The following is a 15,990-nucleotide window of genomic DNA, read 5'->3' on the forward strand; positions in this document are numbered from 1 at the left end:
AAAGTTTCTGTTAGAAAAAGTAACTGAAAAGGAAAATTAAAATTGTGATATTTCTGTCAAAATCACTTTATTCTACATGTCTCATTTAAAACATCGGCAAAAATAAAGCATTTGTAATAACTAGATCCTGTTAAAAACATTAAATTCTGCTCCTCAGAGACACTGTGAAGCCATGATTGATTCTGCTGAGACAAACGGTCACGTGACAAATATTCACTGAAAACTGTAAAACTGTAAATAGTTCAATAAGTACAGCATGTGGAGACCATTTGCAGCTCAACATGTCCCATAAGTCATTGCAGCAGTTTGCAGGTTGATATAATTAATTTTTTTTCATACATTTGGAGAGAAATTAGACATTTTTTTTAAATATAGAGAATGGATAAAAATTGACATTTGGAACAACAGAGATGGGCCATGCTGTGATTTCAAAAACTTTTAACGATTGGATGATGAGCACTTTTGCTCTCTAAACTGCTGAGAAACCCCATTATTGTAAATATATGGTCAAAAACTCAACATCCTCTCAATGCTCTATGTCTCTGTTTATGATTGTACATTTTCATGAGGCTGTGATTATCCTAGAGGTCACAACAGCTCATTTTATACAGTGAGATCAAATTTCAAGAGGTTATCTCACGACAAATGGCTACTAATAATTCCATCAATATGTCTACTATAGTAGGTCACTTCTGGGTAACGCTTTATAATAAGGTCCTTAATAACCATTAATTAACAAGTAATAAGGCATTATTCTTGCTTTAGATCCGGTTGTTGCAAAAAGCATAGTTAACTTATAGTTAACTTATAATAGATGAGCAATAAAGTATATTTTAATATCAATAAGCAAACAAAATAATTAATAAAGGCATGGCAAAGACATAATGGGTGGGTCATGGGTGTTTGTAATGCCATTATTAACACTTATATAAGCTTATAAACACAATAATGTTAATAAGCATCTTGTAAGGACTTACAAGGGCCTTATTACTTGTTGATTAATGGTTATTACAAGGACCTTGTAATTGTAAAATGTAATTGTCTACTGATTGTCACAGAAAGCCGAAAGCCACACATCTGCACTAAACCACCCACTTCAAATGTTGTTTAATATATGAGATTTTGACCATTTCTATAAAAGAAAATAACATTTTGATATGTAACTATATAGTGCAGTAGAGGCGTCCTGGGCAGTGAAAGGAAGTCTGGCTCCCTGTGTGTGTGTGTGTGTGTGTGTGTGTTTGTCTGTGTGTGTTGCAATCTGAACTTCTCCGTTTTTTGTTTTGGACACCAGGACTGCTGCGCTTGCATGTTTGTGCTAGATGCCCATTTATTTTATTGCTCTGAGATTCACACATAGCATTGGCTTTAAAAAAATCCTTTGGCAATTCTACGGAAAATGTAAAAATGTTGAATTTATTTTCGTCCTTATTATTGCAATGAATAAATCTGCTTCTTTTTTTTATGGGCATGGGAACCAATTTTATTTGTTTCTATTCTTCATTGTTATTCAGCTTTTTACCACGTAAATTGAATAAATATTTTTAAAGAGGAAAAGAAAAAGACAATAATAGACATGCAGACATGCAATCATACCCATATAAATGTATTTACTAAAAGACTTGCATACATATGGAAAAATATTTAAAAAAAAGAAGGGCATATAGATCAATACACAGGCAACTAAGATTTTTATATTCATTTAATATGCTAATTTAATTTATGTATGTATTTATTATGATTCATATTGTTGTTGTAATAATGGTAAGTAACAAACATTACAAATATAATTTATACTTTAAAAATATTTTTTATTGAGCATTTTCCCCTCATATACTCCTATTTCTCCAAGGCCCGACTCAGTGCACAAGAGAAATATATGATACATGATACATTTGTAAATGATTTATCACAAAAACCCAACCGAGATTTGGCATTTAATATTCCCTGGACTGCCCCGCAGAAGAAAAAAAAAGCAAAAAGGCACAATTTAGGAAAGTAAAACAAAATAGAGATATCAATTTCTGCAAAATCTTCATATACATAAACCTCAGTACACATATTTAAATAAGGAATGTTATACGGTGGGTATGTATGCCTTATTTTTGTGAGCAAGAAAAAAAAGGTTCATAATGCATTTGTGCCATCCATAATATCCTAAATTATTAAAGCATCACTTATTCCCCTTACCAATATTTAGAATATAAATATTTGCTGATATATTTATATTGTATTCTCTAAAGACGGACCAGGTGTCTCATACATAGAACCTTTAACAATGTGTTCTTTCATTTATTAATTATATATTTAATTCATTTACTTTTTTTGTAACAATTGATCCAAAAAGGTGTTCTATAAATAGCCTAAATTTACTTTACTTACTTTGTCAGAAGGAAGACAAAGACACCATTAGATAAATCATAAAAACAATAACAGATTATATAATATAGTAAAACTATGTATTTGATAAGGAGAATGTCTCACCAGCTCTGATCAGCCAGCTTCTGGACTGTAAATATTGGAGGGAGATCAATACCAACTGATGTCTGAATCTCTGATAGAAGTCCTGCTTTTAAAGCTCCTCTGATCTGTGATCACAACCAATATATGTTCATTGCTGGATAAGCGTGTCGACACAAACCAGATGTTTTTCTGTAAATGAGGAAGTGGACTTTCGTTGGAAGACACTGTTGGCGTGAGACAGGCTGAATTGTGCAAGTAAATGTACTGTAAAGACTTTGTTATTCCATGCGATTTTGACAGAAATATCACATTTTTAGGCTTTGCAAATTACATTTCCTCCATTCATGTGAATGTAATCATGCTAATTTAACAAGATGCTGTAATGACCAGGCTCAAATATGTTTCACAAAGAATCAAATGTAGCTTAAGAGGAAAATCACACGATTAACGTGAGCAAAAAAAAAGACTTGCGGAGCTTTTAGATGTCAGGGCCTGACAACTGGAATCCAGTATCTACTGAGCCTCCAAGACCTTGACATACCTGCATACAACAGCATTGTTTGGCTGTTGGCCGGTGTACCCCTCAAAATGGGAAGGACGGCACTGGTTTACAATTAGATCACATGCCACAACAACAGGTCTTGTGCTGCGCTTTAGAGTTTGAACTATGCAGTTGTTGTTCACTGTGAGATCATACAACGAGAAGGATCCAGAACTGATGCACAAGTTTCGACCATGTAGCACCTGGTAGCCAGAGCCAGTGCAGATCTGCACGACGCGACCCTGATCCGATTGCTCGATGAAAGTCTGCACAGGTCTGTTGCAGAGTCCTTGTTGGTTTATGTACCTGTATAATGAAATCAATGTTACACTTCAAGTACAGCCGGGTTTCATGACACTATTTGACACGTAAATACTATGAAAAAAAGTCATTCATTTTTATCAAATTGTTGTGAATTGTTGGCTCACTTGACAATAAAAAACAATATTTAAAAATGCTGTTAAAGTTCACATTACTCAATATAATAAGTGGCCATTTCACAATGAACTCATTGGTTGAACCCTTTGACTCACGCTTGCCAGTCAGTCTTCGATTGTCTGTTGAAGCTGGACGTCACGATGTGTTGGTGAACAAATATGTTGTACGCATTGTTGTTCCAGTTTCTCTGACAAGGAAAGGGATTCCCTTGAACGAGGATCAGAGTCAACTTGGCAGCGATCAGAAGGTCAAAGTCAATCTTGTCTACAGTGGCAGAAAGAATGAAACATGATAAATTCACCAGTAACTGGCCAACTGTGGTGCAACATTTAAGTAAATAAGTCAATATTGGAATACATGGTTTAATGTTTAAGACAATAAAATTGTCATGTAAATGTACAAAAAAAGGTGCAAAATTAAGAACTTTACTTTGACCTCACACATATTTAGATTCTCAAGAAGTCAGAATGCAGAGCGGTGGCCTACTGATTGGAAAGTCATAGTTTGATCCCTGTAAATAAGAGTCTATCTGTTGTTGTATTTGTACCTCAGTTTTGGTTGTACCGTAGCCTCTTACTGATCTTGGTAAATGTGTTTTTTCATCGGCTGAATGGCCTGTCAATCATTCCTCCATTAATTCTATAGATGCCTGAAATATGCTGAAGAGACATTTGTGTTTTGTTGTACGACATTAGTAAATACCCCCACTTGTAAATTGGCTGCTAACAAGTGGCTGTTTCCTTCAGTTTTATTTTAAAAATTACTTCCTCATGTTTCATGTCTTTCTAGACTGACTGATTGATTGACAGCCGATGACAGCCATTTTGTAGGGGGCACCACTGAGATACTCTGCCACGCCCATTTGAAAGACCCTCAACATATGTACATTTCACCAGATCTTGATGCACATGCAAAGTGTCGAAACTTTTTAAGTACGATATAGCCTCCAAAAAGGCAATTCATTTGGGGGAAAAAAATAATAATGATGATAATAATATTAATAATAACAAGATTACACGTTTACAACAAATCTGATAGAGATCTGTTTCTATTTCTTGTGCAAAAATAATTTGAAACAAACCAACAAGCTGTTCTTTACCATGGTCGGCGCACTTCATGAAGTATTTGCAGACGTCCTTGGGGTAGCCTGAGTCCACCTCTCCGGTGACAGGGTGGAACCTGGAGAAGTTGTGTCCGTGGAAGCAGTAGTAACGCTCCTGCCAGCGTATAGCCGAGGTGCAGATGGGCAAATGGGGCCAAGACTTGGTCTTCACTGTCTTATTTACGATGTCATAGACATGCACATCGTGTCCTGCAGGGGGGGAAATGTTTAGTTTGTGTTAAACTGCAGCATGCATGCTTAAACCATCAGTTAAATAAACATACCCTTAAAGAACAGAACGGAGTCAGCGGTGCAATCTTCTTCAGGACATTGCACGACGGCGTCCAGATGATCCGGGACACCCGGGAAGTCCTCAGTGATCTCCTTTGGATATCCGGCCTCCAGAGTGTGGTTGTGGTAGCTGAACACCTGGTTATCCTGGAGAGAAAAAGTAGAGGTACAGATTTTGTAAAAAAAAAAAAAAAAAAAGAAAGAAAAAAATAGAGAGACCAATCACGAATGAGAGCATCTGTAGTTTTGAAAGATTTTCTCTGTGTACTTTGAAGATTTGCGTTAGAAAAACTTGCACATAAAAGTTTTTATGCTCCCTTGAGGTGGTTTTGTCTATAAAAATAGTTAATACCCTAAACAGGAGATGGAATACATTACACTGCCATCTGCTGACCAAAGTACGTTACTACAGCTTTGTTTATTCGCTCTAAGCCAGCTGATGGAAACACGTCTTGTGGGCCATACCCGGAAGAAGTAGATATGATCGTTCTCTTCGTTGTGCATGTGGAACGCAGCATCAACATGGCCGACATGATGGAGGTCATCAAGCTCCTTGAAGGACTCGTTGAAGAGCTGAGCCGGAATGTCGTCACCACTCCACAAGTGGGTCCCTGAAGGGAAAACATCACTTTCATGTCATAAAAGGAAAGTTAAATAATCCCATTACAAAAACTTTCTTTTAAAAAAAAAACATGACACACCTTTGAATAAGAACATTAATCCTTCCTCATCAGGAGTGATGGCATCAAACTCGATATCGTCATGCCGGTGCGATTGATGGTCTAAGCATGGAGGGAATAACTCTTGTTATCATTTGTACCAAATTTTGTCTGTTTACGTGAATGCTCCCCATAAAGTGCTGCTCCTTTGAAATTTGTAGGCGGTGCCACTGAGATATTTTGCCACTAACTTGCAAGACCCTTCACATAAAATACGTAATTTTCCCCAGAGCTTGATGCTTGTGCAAAGTGTCGCAATTTTTTAAGCATGATAAAGCCTCCAAAAAGGCTGATATCTGATAGAGATCTGTTTCTATTTCTTGTGCAAAAATAATTTGAAACAAACCAACAAGCTGTTCTTTACCATGGTCGGCGCACTTCATGAAGTATTTGCGGGCGTCCTTGGGGTAGCCTGAGTCCACCTCTCCGGTGACAGGGTGGAACCTGGTGAAGTTGTGTCCGTGGAAGCAGTAGTAACGCTCCTGCCAGCGCATAGCCGAGGTGCAGATGGGCAGATGGGGCCAGGTCTTGGTCTTCACTTCTTTATTGGTGATGTCATAAACAAGCACATCATGTCCTGCAGGGGGGGGGGGGAGTTTAGTTTGTGTTAAACTGTAGCGTGCATGCCTAAATCTTCAGTTAAATAATGACCACATACCCTTAAAGAACAGAACGGAGTCAGCGGTACACTCTCCTTTGGGACACTCAGCGGCGGCGTCCAGATGATCCGGGACACCCGGGAAGTCCTCAGTGATCTCCTTTGGATATCCGGCCTCCAGAGTGTGGTTGTAGTAGCTGAACACCTGGTTATCCTGGAGAGAAAAAGTAAAGGGTACAGATTTTGCAAAAAAAGAAACCAATCAAGAGTGAGAGCATCTGTAGTTTCGTTCCGTGCATTTTAAAGATTTGTGTGAGAAAAACTTGCACAAAAATGTCTAAAAGCTCGTTTGAGGTGGTTTTATAGTTAATAATTAATAGTTAATGCTCTAGTTAATCCGATTCCTACAGAACAGGATCAGGGCCAGCAATACAAAACACTGCCATCTGCTGACCAAAGTATGTTACTGCAGCTTTGTTTGTTTGTTCTAAACTAGCTGATGGGAAGACGGCATGTAGGTCATACCAGGAAGAAGTAGATGTGGTCGTGGTCGCCCACGTTCTCTTCGTTGTGCATGCGGAACGCAGCATCAACGTGGCCGATGTGATGGAGGTCATCAAGCTCCTTGAAGGACTCGTTGGAGAGCTGAGCCGGACCGTTGAAACCCCTCCACAAATGGGCCCCTGAAGGGAAAACAGCACTTTCATGTCTTAAACAACAAGCTAAATAATCCAATTACAAAAACTTGGATTAAAAACATTACAAACCTTTGAAGAAGTACATTATTCCTTTCTCATCAGGAGTGATGGCATCAAACTCGATATCATCACACCGGTGCGGTAGACCGTCTAAACATGGAGGGAAAAACAGCACTTGAGTAAAGGTACTTAGTTACATCCCACCACTCGTTTGTGGGCTCATTTGTCAAATTGAGTCCAACTTTCAGTTTAGACCAACTGATAAAATAAGGATTTTTAAGGGACAAAACTGTTTGTTAACTTTGACCCTTTAACAGTTTGTTTTAAGGTTATCAAAGTTCTCAGAACAAATCATGCAGTGAGCCATGGTAGTGACCTCTTAATCCCATGGTAACCCCTCCTAAAGCATCACTGCTTTATCGTCTATTTTTACTGCAAATTTTTGTCTGCAATTTAGAAAATAAACATGATGCAGTAATAACAAAGACTTGAAACTAAAGATTGAGACCATAGACATATTAGAAAAATTTTCACTGAGGTAATAAATCAAGTTAGAAGTATTATTTTCTTCTATACTATACAAGCCCTGCTGGCCTTAAGAAATAATGCAGGTTTAATGCACTAACATAAGTTCCATTGCGATTTGATTTTTATATAAATTCTTTGTAGAAAATTGTCACCACCTACCGTCAGCTGCTGCATCCAGTTGCTTGTCGATGTGGGTGACTCCTCCCTTTGACAAACTGATTTAAGAAAATTTAAATCAGACAAATTAACAAGAGCACTGTAGTTTCATGCGACAAAAACAGCCTCAAAAGTTTATTTAACACTTCCAAAGCTTGAAAGACATTTTTTTGCACTACTCTTTCTATTTAAACATATAAATGCTCATATATTGCTTTATTATAGAACAGATATATATGTAGGACACTTTAAAACTAGGAAAAACTGAATATATATCATGCACAAGTCATGTAAATTTTGTCTTTTTAGCCTCAATAAACTGAAAACATGCATATTAACTTAGAAACTAGAAAATTTCCTCTGGGGAAATTCTGAAAGGGCCACGGGGGCTACTGCCGGTGTGTGTACACTATGATGAGATTATTCAGAGATTTCAAACAATTAATACTAGTAATGTTATGATACTATATTATATACAAGGAGCACACCTACAACAAGCATTCCTCTTCAAGTATTTATTTATACAGCAACCTATGCCCTTTAACCTCAAAATGTGTGTGTGTGTGTGTGTGTGTGTGTGTGTGTGTGTGTGAAACATTTGTATCTGGAGGAGTGTGCACGCTTACGTGCGCATATGTGTGTGTGTGTGTGTGTGTGTGTGTGTGTGTGCATGTGTGTGCGTGTGCGTGCGTGCGTGTATCTTTAACTGTTATTACATTAAATGACCATTGTGTGTGTGTGTGCGTGTATCTTTAACTGTTATTTCATTAAATGACCAGTGTGTGTGTGCGTGCATGTATCTTTAACTGTTATTACATTAAATGACCATTGTGTGTGTGTGTGCGTGCGTGCGTGTATCTTTAACTGTCATTACATTAAATGACCAGTGTGTGTGTGTGCGTGCGTGTATCTGTAACTGTTATTACATTAAATGACCAGTGTGTGTGTGTGTGCGCGTGCGTGTATCTTTAACTGTTATTACATTAAATGACCAGTCTGTGTGTGTGTGTGTGTGCGTGCGTGTATCTGTATCTGTAACTGTAATCACATCAAAACATCAAAGCGTGGGGTTGACCAATCAGAGCAGAGCAATCAACGGAATTAACAGCTGTGGAATCTTCTGGCAGAGTGAAAGCAGCCAGAGGTGGGCAGAGTGAAATTTCTGGCCTCGAACAGAAAGCATTTTTGGCAAAACCGTAATACCTATCATTGATCCGACTTCACAGAAAAGTAATAGCACACCGATCCCGATCAAACCGCCTCGGTGCGATTGCCCCGAGGCCCTAATAAAGGATCTTGAGATCAGGATTAGATCCTGAATTAGTACTCTTTATGTAGAATGGCCACACTTTTATATTGTGCATTTGTGTGCTACAAATACATAAGCAGAAAATACTAGGAAATATAGGCCTCATTTTAACTACTTAATTTACTGTTATGAGGTTTAAATGAAAGAAAAAGTCCAATCACTTTAAATTGATCATGTTTTTTGTTAAATCTCGACCTGAAAAGTAACTAAAGCTGTCCTAAACCTCAAATTTACCTTTAAAATGTAGTGGAGTAGAATTATAAAGTTGCATAAAATGGAAATACTCACGAAAGGTCTGCATTTGTGAGGGTCAGAGCGAGGCACAGAATCAGAGTTTTGGTGAGGAGCTCCATGCCGTGAAGGCCTCTGAAGTCGAGTCTCAGTGTGGAGCAGAACTGCAGCCGTGCAGCAGATTTAAACTTGTTTGGTAACTTGTGTACGTGTGTGTGTGTGGGTGTGTTTGTGTAGCGGCTTAGTACTCTTTCTGCGTTGTGTTAGTTATTGAGACCAGGACATCTAGTTGGCATCCAGCCATTTATTCTGAAAACTGATGAAATAAAAACAGGTGCATCCCTCATTACACCACAAGGTCCGAATGCCCGACAATAAACACAAGTGGAATCACTAATTATTTGATTAACTATGTTACATTTGCATAGACAGGTTGATGACATTTGTGTTGTTGCAGGATTATGCTCTTGCATGTTTATTCATGCATTTGATTAAAATCCATTTGTGATATCAAAACAGTGTTATATAAAGCACCGGCTACTGCAAGAACCGCCTTCAAAAGACCATCTTTTTAATAAAGCTAATTTAATACATGAGATACTTGGAGAAGAGGTGGATTTCTAAGGAAACTAGAAAATTTCGAAAGAAATTTTGATTGTGTGCTTGCCTCTGGACCGTCATTCTTGTGGCTTATCGAAAGGGGCGGGGATTACACAGGGACTTTCTGCTGAGTACGCTGACACCTCATACAAGTCTCTAGGACAAACGGTTCACTAGTTAGTAAAAGGGGGCGTGGCTAATCAAAAGGGGCGGGGTTTTCAATCACCAGTTAAACAGGGACTCTATGCCAAATAATCTGACACCAAACGGTTCATTAGTTAGTAAAAAGGGGCGTGGCTAATCAAAAGGGGCGGGGTAATCAATCACCAGTTAAACAGGGACTCTATGCCAAGTAATTAGGGCCTCGGGGCAATCGCACCCAACACTGGTCCCATACAGCAATACTGTTATACTGTGGATTTTTTCCTCTTCCTCTTCTGGACGCAATTTCGTCCCGCTACTAGTCCTACAACTTGAAAAGTTGCAGAGAAGTAGATGTGACGCTACGTCACAGTACTTCTCCCAGGAGAACAGAGGATTCTTACTCTATGCGAAGTGGAGGTGTTCTCTGCAGACTATGGTATAGAAACATGTTATATACTCCCCTAAAAAATATATCTGTATAGCAGGCACAGTCCCAAAGTCCTCCTGCAGCTATCTCTTCCAGCTGCAGTCAGCAGAGCAGGAGATGTTAACCCCTCAGCATTCAGTCTGCAAATGAATCACGCATGCACAAAAATTGCCGCCTCAACCTCACCCAATCAGCGTCGACTAGTTAGTAGCGGCTCAGAAAAGCAGCTACCTGAGGCAGGTACTTTCTGAGCCGCTACCTGAGCTGCTAACCGGTAAAGTTGGGTGGATCTTGGGCAGATCTTCTCTCCAAAGCCACACCCATAGCGGCTCACTAGAGGGAAAAGTAGCTTTTTTAAGGAATTGTTTTAAGATTCCCTTCTTAGTCCCACAATGGGAAAATTCAACTATTGAGAGAAGACTTAAAAATGTGGACTCATTTTGAGATTTCAGGGCTTTATATTACCTGCAACCTGTGAGATAACCACAACTATTGCCCCTTCTCCGTCCCTGTCAGGTGTGCTTCCATCTCCCACATCAGAGCGGGTAAAACCATTACATTCCACTGTGATGGAGGCAGCATGGAGGGTCGCTTTGTAAATGTGATTATTCCGGGAAATAGGAAGATTCTTACCCTGTGTGAAGTGGAGGTGTATGCTGCCCCAGCAGGTACAGCTGACTAACAGACTGACTTTGATTCATTGAAACGTAACAATGTTGTGCTGATTAATTTCTCTTTTCTTTCACTTTAGTGGAGCCTCTTCTAAATGTTGCCTTACAGAAACCAGCCACACAGTCAACGTTTTTTCTTTTAGAGATAGCCTCTAATGCTGTCAGTGGGTGTAAAAGTGGATTGTCTTTGGAAGGATGCTGTAGCACTACACTTCTACAGCATTATCCCTACTGGAGAGTAGACTTGTTGGCTATGCACAAAATTAGTGCTGTCACCATCATCAACAGACAAGATGGTAAACATTTATGGCTTCAGGGGGCGGAGATCAAGATTCGGAACACCCTGTCATCCTTTGCCTTCACATTGCACACGTAAGGCATAAATATCTACCAACAATTAAAAATCAGTTAACAAGACTAGGTCAAAACCTACTATAAGGCTGACTGTATTTGGGCAATTCGGTTTTGCAATTTTGTAGGGCAATGTGTTACAGGAATAGTTATTGTTAGTGTCAATGGTGTGAATATTTTCTAGTTAGTATGCTTTTGCACCAGGAATACAAACAGGTAATATTATTAATTATTAAATTATATAATTAACCTCATGGCCAATACACACTTGATGTGTTTTGCGTTTTGTGTGCCTCATGTCTATTTTTTTTGGTGTTTGTGAAGCGTTTTCTGCTCAGATCGCAGTGTAAATTACACATATCTCACTGTATGTGTGTTTTTTTTTTTGTTTTTTTTTAAAGATTATTTTTTTGGCATTTTACATGCTTTATTGAAAGTGAGAGACAGGTAGAAAGGGGGTGACAGAGGGGAAGACATGCGGGAAAGGGAGCTTCGAACCCGGCTCCACCGCAGCGAGGACTGTAGCCTCTATACATGGGGCGCCTGTGTAAACCACTACGCTACGGACCAGCCCACTGTATGTGTGTTTTGAACTTATTAACCGCACCTACGTTCATTGATCAAGACTCCCGGTCTGTTTTTGTTCCTGTTTCACTACATGCAGATTCCCCTCACTTACTACAATCAATCAATCAATCAATCAATCAATCAATCAATCAATCAATCAATCAATCAATCAATCAATCAATCAATCAATACTCGTTGATTTCTTCCCATGACGCTGACATGAAGTAAATCAGTATATTTAGCCAGTCACTGTATACTGCTATTTGTGGTCTGTCTGCCACCGTAGTGAGTGAATAGAAGCTCACAGACAGACTGGGAGTCTTGATGAATCAATGAACATGTGGAAAATAAGTCCAGAACACATGTACAGTGGTATATTTGTGTGACTGTAGAAGTAGTCAGTGTGGATTGCAAGATAGATCCCATATACGCTGATCACATCTCACTCAAGTGTTGCTCCCAGTTAGTGGTTAACTAGTTAACTATAGTGCTGTTGCACCACAGTCACATACACACCCGTTTGTAGGGCTGACCTCGGCAGTCAGTCAAAAATTAGAGTTGATGTTTCTGCTGATTTACCCGCACAACAACACAATAAAGCACAGCCTTTATCATATTTTAGAAAAAATGCTTGTGGAGCTCAAATGACACCAGTGTATTTGTTTAATAAAACTTATATCTGTTATGTTTCTCTCTTTCCATCAGATGTGGTACTGTCCCAAAAGTAGTGGATTCAAGAGAGCACACCTTCATATGTGGAGACGTGGAAGGTCGTTACGTCACGGTGACAATTCCAAAACTCTGGCAGATTCTGTCACTCTGTGAAGTGCAGGTGTTTGCTTCTCCCACAGGTATGCTCGTTTATGTTAATCAAAATTTCAAACAAGACTTGCTTTACTTGAGTATTTCCATTTCATGCTACTTTTTATTTCTACTCCACTACATTTTGGAGGCAAGTATTATACTTTTTATTCCTCCACATTTATTTAGTCATTTTTTAGTAATTTATTAAACACCGTAATAATAATAATAATAATAATACAAATAATAATAATAATAATAATAATAATAATAATAATAATAAGAAGAAGAAGTACCTTTTATACAAGAAATGCAAGTGCTTTGCATAATATACAATGGGAAAAAATATAGAATACTGAAAAATAATAATGCAAAATAAAACTGAAAATATCTAAAAAATATACCCCTATTTTGCAACATCAGTGGTGGAGATTTCGAGTACACTCTCTACCAATTGATGCCTAGACTATAAGTTCTATATGTTCTATACCCTCTCTGAGGCGATAAATAATTTTATCCCAATAAAACACAGACTCATCACCACCACTTCTACTTAAGTAAACTATCTGATTAAAACCATGATTCCAAAAATGCTTGAATGCTGTGTAAAGCTATATAAAAACAGAATGCATCAAAAAGAAATAGTATACATATTTATAAAAGGTTAAGGAATATGAGCATTATATATATTGTCTTTGTATTCAATTGAATGTAGGTTGCGAAGGATTTACAAATCATTGTATTACTACATTTTAGTGTCTTAACATTTTAGGAATGAGGGTTGTACTGCTTCCACCGCTGTCAAAAACTGGATTACGTCTCAAGTAGTTTTGGTACTAACATTGTTGGTTTCTGAAGCCAACTGTTTTAGCTCATGAGCAACAATTACTTTTGCTTTTACCTCTTTGGCTACACATACAGGTCCTGGTTGTCTGCCTTTTAGTGTCATTCTTTCTTCACTTCCCATTCTGGAACCAAAACTGCCCCAGCAACTTAGGTTTCAAGACAAGCCTGTTAAAAAAAAAGAAAAACAAAGTATCAAACATGAATCGAGCCAACTGAAACCTAACAACATTCTTTCACTGCAGTGCCAGAAGTAATCACTCCATCTCTGCCTACGCCTCCGCCTCCTCCCAGTGTGGGTAAACTGCTGGGTGGCAGGAATGTGATGGTGGTGGGAGAGAGGCTCTGCTGGTCCGATGCTCTGTTCTTCTGTAGACGCCACCACTGGGACCTGCTTCGCCTCCGCAGCCTGGAAGAGCAGAGAGAGGTGGAGCAGCTGCTGATCACCAGTCCTTTCCCCCTCACACACCATGTTTGGCTGGGGTTGCGCAGGTACATTACATAGGATTGTATCTATGTTCCCTGGGCCCTATGTTGCCAGGGTCCTAGGGTCGGAAGTAGGGATGGGCATTTGGAAGAAACCTGCCAGCTCGATTATCTATAACATTAACGATCAATTCGATCAATCACGGCATGCATACATGGGCAAAATAAAATATATATATATATACAATACTATGCAAAGGCCTGTTTTGATAGCAGATGCTTTTATTTTGAAAGGACAAAAAGAGATTTTCTGCCGATCGTAAAACTAACTCAAGTGAGGTTATCCTGTAGAGATAACGTCAAGGAATTCAATGTTTTATGTTTTAGCCCCCGAAGAGGTATGAGGTTAGCTTTCACGGTAATCTTGCATTTTTAAGTGTGTTTTGTGTTTAAATAAGTTTTGGATCAAGTTAAACCTAGTAATTCATGTTAGCAAGGTGTGATACATTAAGCTAGTTCTGCTCAAATTAATACTCTTGTATTTCTGTGTGTTTTATAATTGTTTTTGCAACTTTCAGTTTGCAAACTGTAGCTTCATACAACTTAATTCTTCATTGGCTTATTCATGTACGGCTGCAGAACTGAACACTCGGGCGTGTTTCAGTTCAGTGATACTGAAACGCAGTCAGAGATAAAATAAAATAAATAGACGGATCGGTTAAAAATTCCACGTGATCGATCAAATTCTTAACGATCATTAATTGATACTCAATTGATTATTATTATGACTAGTTGTAAGTTTCCAGTGTCCTATATTCCCAGGATCCTATGTTCCCATGGTCCTATGTTCCCAGGGTCTTAGGGTCCTAACTTCCCAAGGTCTGCTGGTCCCAGACTACTGGTTGTATGTTCCCAAAGACCCCAAGGCTCATATGTTCCCAGATCTTTTATTATAACATGGTCATATGTCTGGCCCAATTTTTTATCCAGGGCTGTATGTTTCCAAAGTCATATGTTCCAAGGATCCTATGTTTCCATGCTCAAATGTTCCCAAGGCCTTATGTTCTAAAACTCATATGTTTCTATGGTACCCAAGGCCTCATATCTCCAGGGCTCTAGGTAACTTGGGTCCCAACTTCCAAGGGCCCTAAGATCCCTGGGTCCTATTTTCCCCAGTTCATTTTTCTATTAACAAGCATTAACCCTCTTATTTTGTTCAGCTCAAATTAGACCTGTTTGGAGTTAAAATATTTAATAGATTATATCCTGATAACCCTAACCCTTGTCATATTAAGCTGGGAGCATATTTTTTTTAATTTTAACATTATGTGCTATATAGAGCTAGGGAACATGGTACCCTGGGAGTGCATATATGAGGAATTGGGGAACATAGGACCCTGGAATGATAGCCTCTACACTGACATGGACACTTTAGTTTATGCTCTGAATCAGGGCAAGGTATTTGAATGAGCAGGTGTCACTCAGCACAGCTCGACATAAACAATATTAATTAGCTGGTGGGATTTTTCATTAACATGATGCCCTCTCTCATAATTATCTTTACTCAAACTCTCTTTACTCAAAACCTTTAACCTCCTATAAAAGCCCAGTCTTTCTATGTGCATGTTTAGTATATTACTGTACAATAACATCATGGATTTCTTTTCAAGGTTACAAGATAAAGAAAGTTGCTTCATGATGAACGTCCAAGCTTTTGGAATAGACCGAGAGGGCAGATGGCGTGCTCTGTTGGCTTTCCATTCAGACCAGACTCTTTTGCAATAATTTTGCAAATGTATCCAAAGTGAAAAGACAGGTCTTCCAGTCAAATGTAGTGTGTCTTTGTCTTTGCTTATTTGCATTGCTGCCATTCCGAGACAGCCATGCATGGATGCTTTGCAAACCACTCTCCATAGCCACACCTGATAACACACATACTGTATCATTAGAGTAAATCAAGCAACCGGTTATTTAAATTGTTCATTGACAGCAACTTGTTTAAGTTATTCAAAAACATTTGCAAATGTAGCTTGTAGCTCTACAAAACATCATAAAGATAAAGATAGATTTATGTTAAAATGTTGAA

The 15,990-nt window shown here is 38.5% G+C and overlaps 2 protein-coding genes across 2 annotated transcripts in view; one reads left to right on the top strand and one right to left on the bottom strand.

Annotated features, from left to right (window-relative positions):
• Window positions 1–1,987: 1,987 nt before the first annotated feature.
• Window positions 1,988–9,196, bottom strand: LOC131990199 (hemopexin-like). Its single transcript, XM_059355594.1, has 12 exons — window positions 9,132–9,196; window positions 7,538–7,593; window positions 6,920–7,000; window positions 6,678–6,835; window positions 6,213–6,366; window positions 5,919–6,131; window positions 5,537–5,617; window positions 5,301–5,446; window positions 4,829–4,982; window positions 4,542–4,754; window positions 3,538–3,706; window positions 1,988–3,310 (listed from the first exon to the last, which is right to left on the bottom strand). Exons 1-12 carry the CDS (start codon window positions 9,194–9,196, stop codon window positions 2,977–2,979), a joined length of 1,824 nt encoding a protein of 607 aa, XP_059211577.1. The 3' UTR covers window positions 1,988–2,976.
• A 1,973-nt stretch (window positions 9,197–11,169) lies between these two features.
• LOC131990200 (macrophage mannose receptor 1-like) overlaps window positions 11,170–15,990 on the top strand; it is a 5,883-nt gene continuing 1,062 nt past the window's right edge. Inside the window, exons 1-3 of the mRNA XM_059355595.1 lie at window positions 11,170–11,288; window positions 12,540–12,685; window positions 13,724–13,970. Coding sequence (XP_059211578.1) covers window positions 11,170–11,288; window positions 12,540–12,685; window positions 13,724–13,970 — 512 coding nt within the window. The remainder of the gene's footprint in view (window positions 11,289–12,539; window positions 12,686–13,723; window positions 13,971–15,990) is intronic.

Source organism: Centropristis striata, chromosome 17 (genome assembly GCF_030273125.1).
Source record: "Centropristis striata isolate RG_2023a ecotype Rhode Island chromosome 17, C.striata_1.0, whole genome shotgun sequence".
NCBI lineage: Eukaryota > Metazoa > Chordata > Actinopteri > Perciformes > Serranidae > Centropristis > Centropristis striata.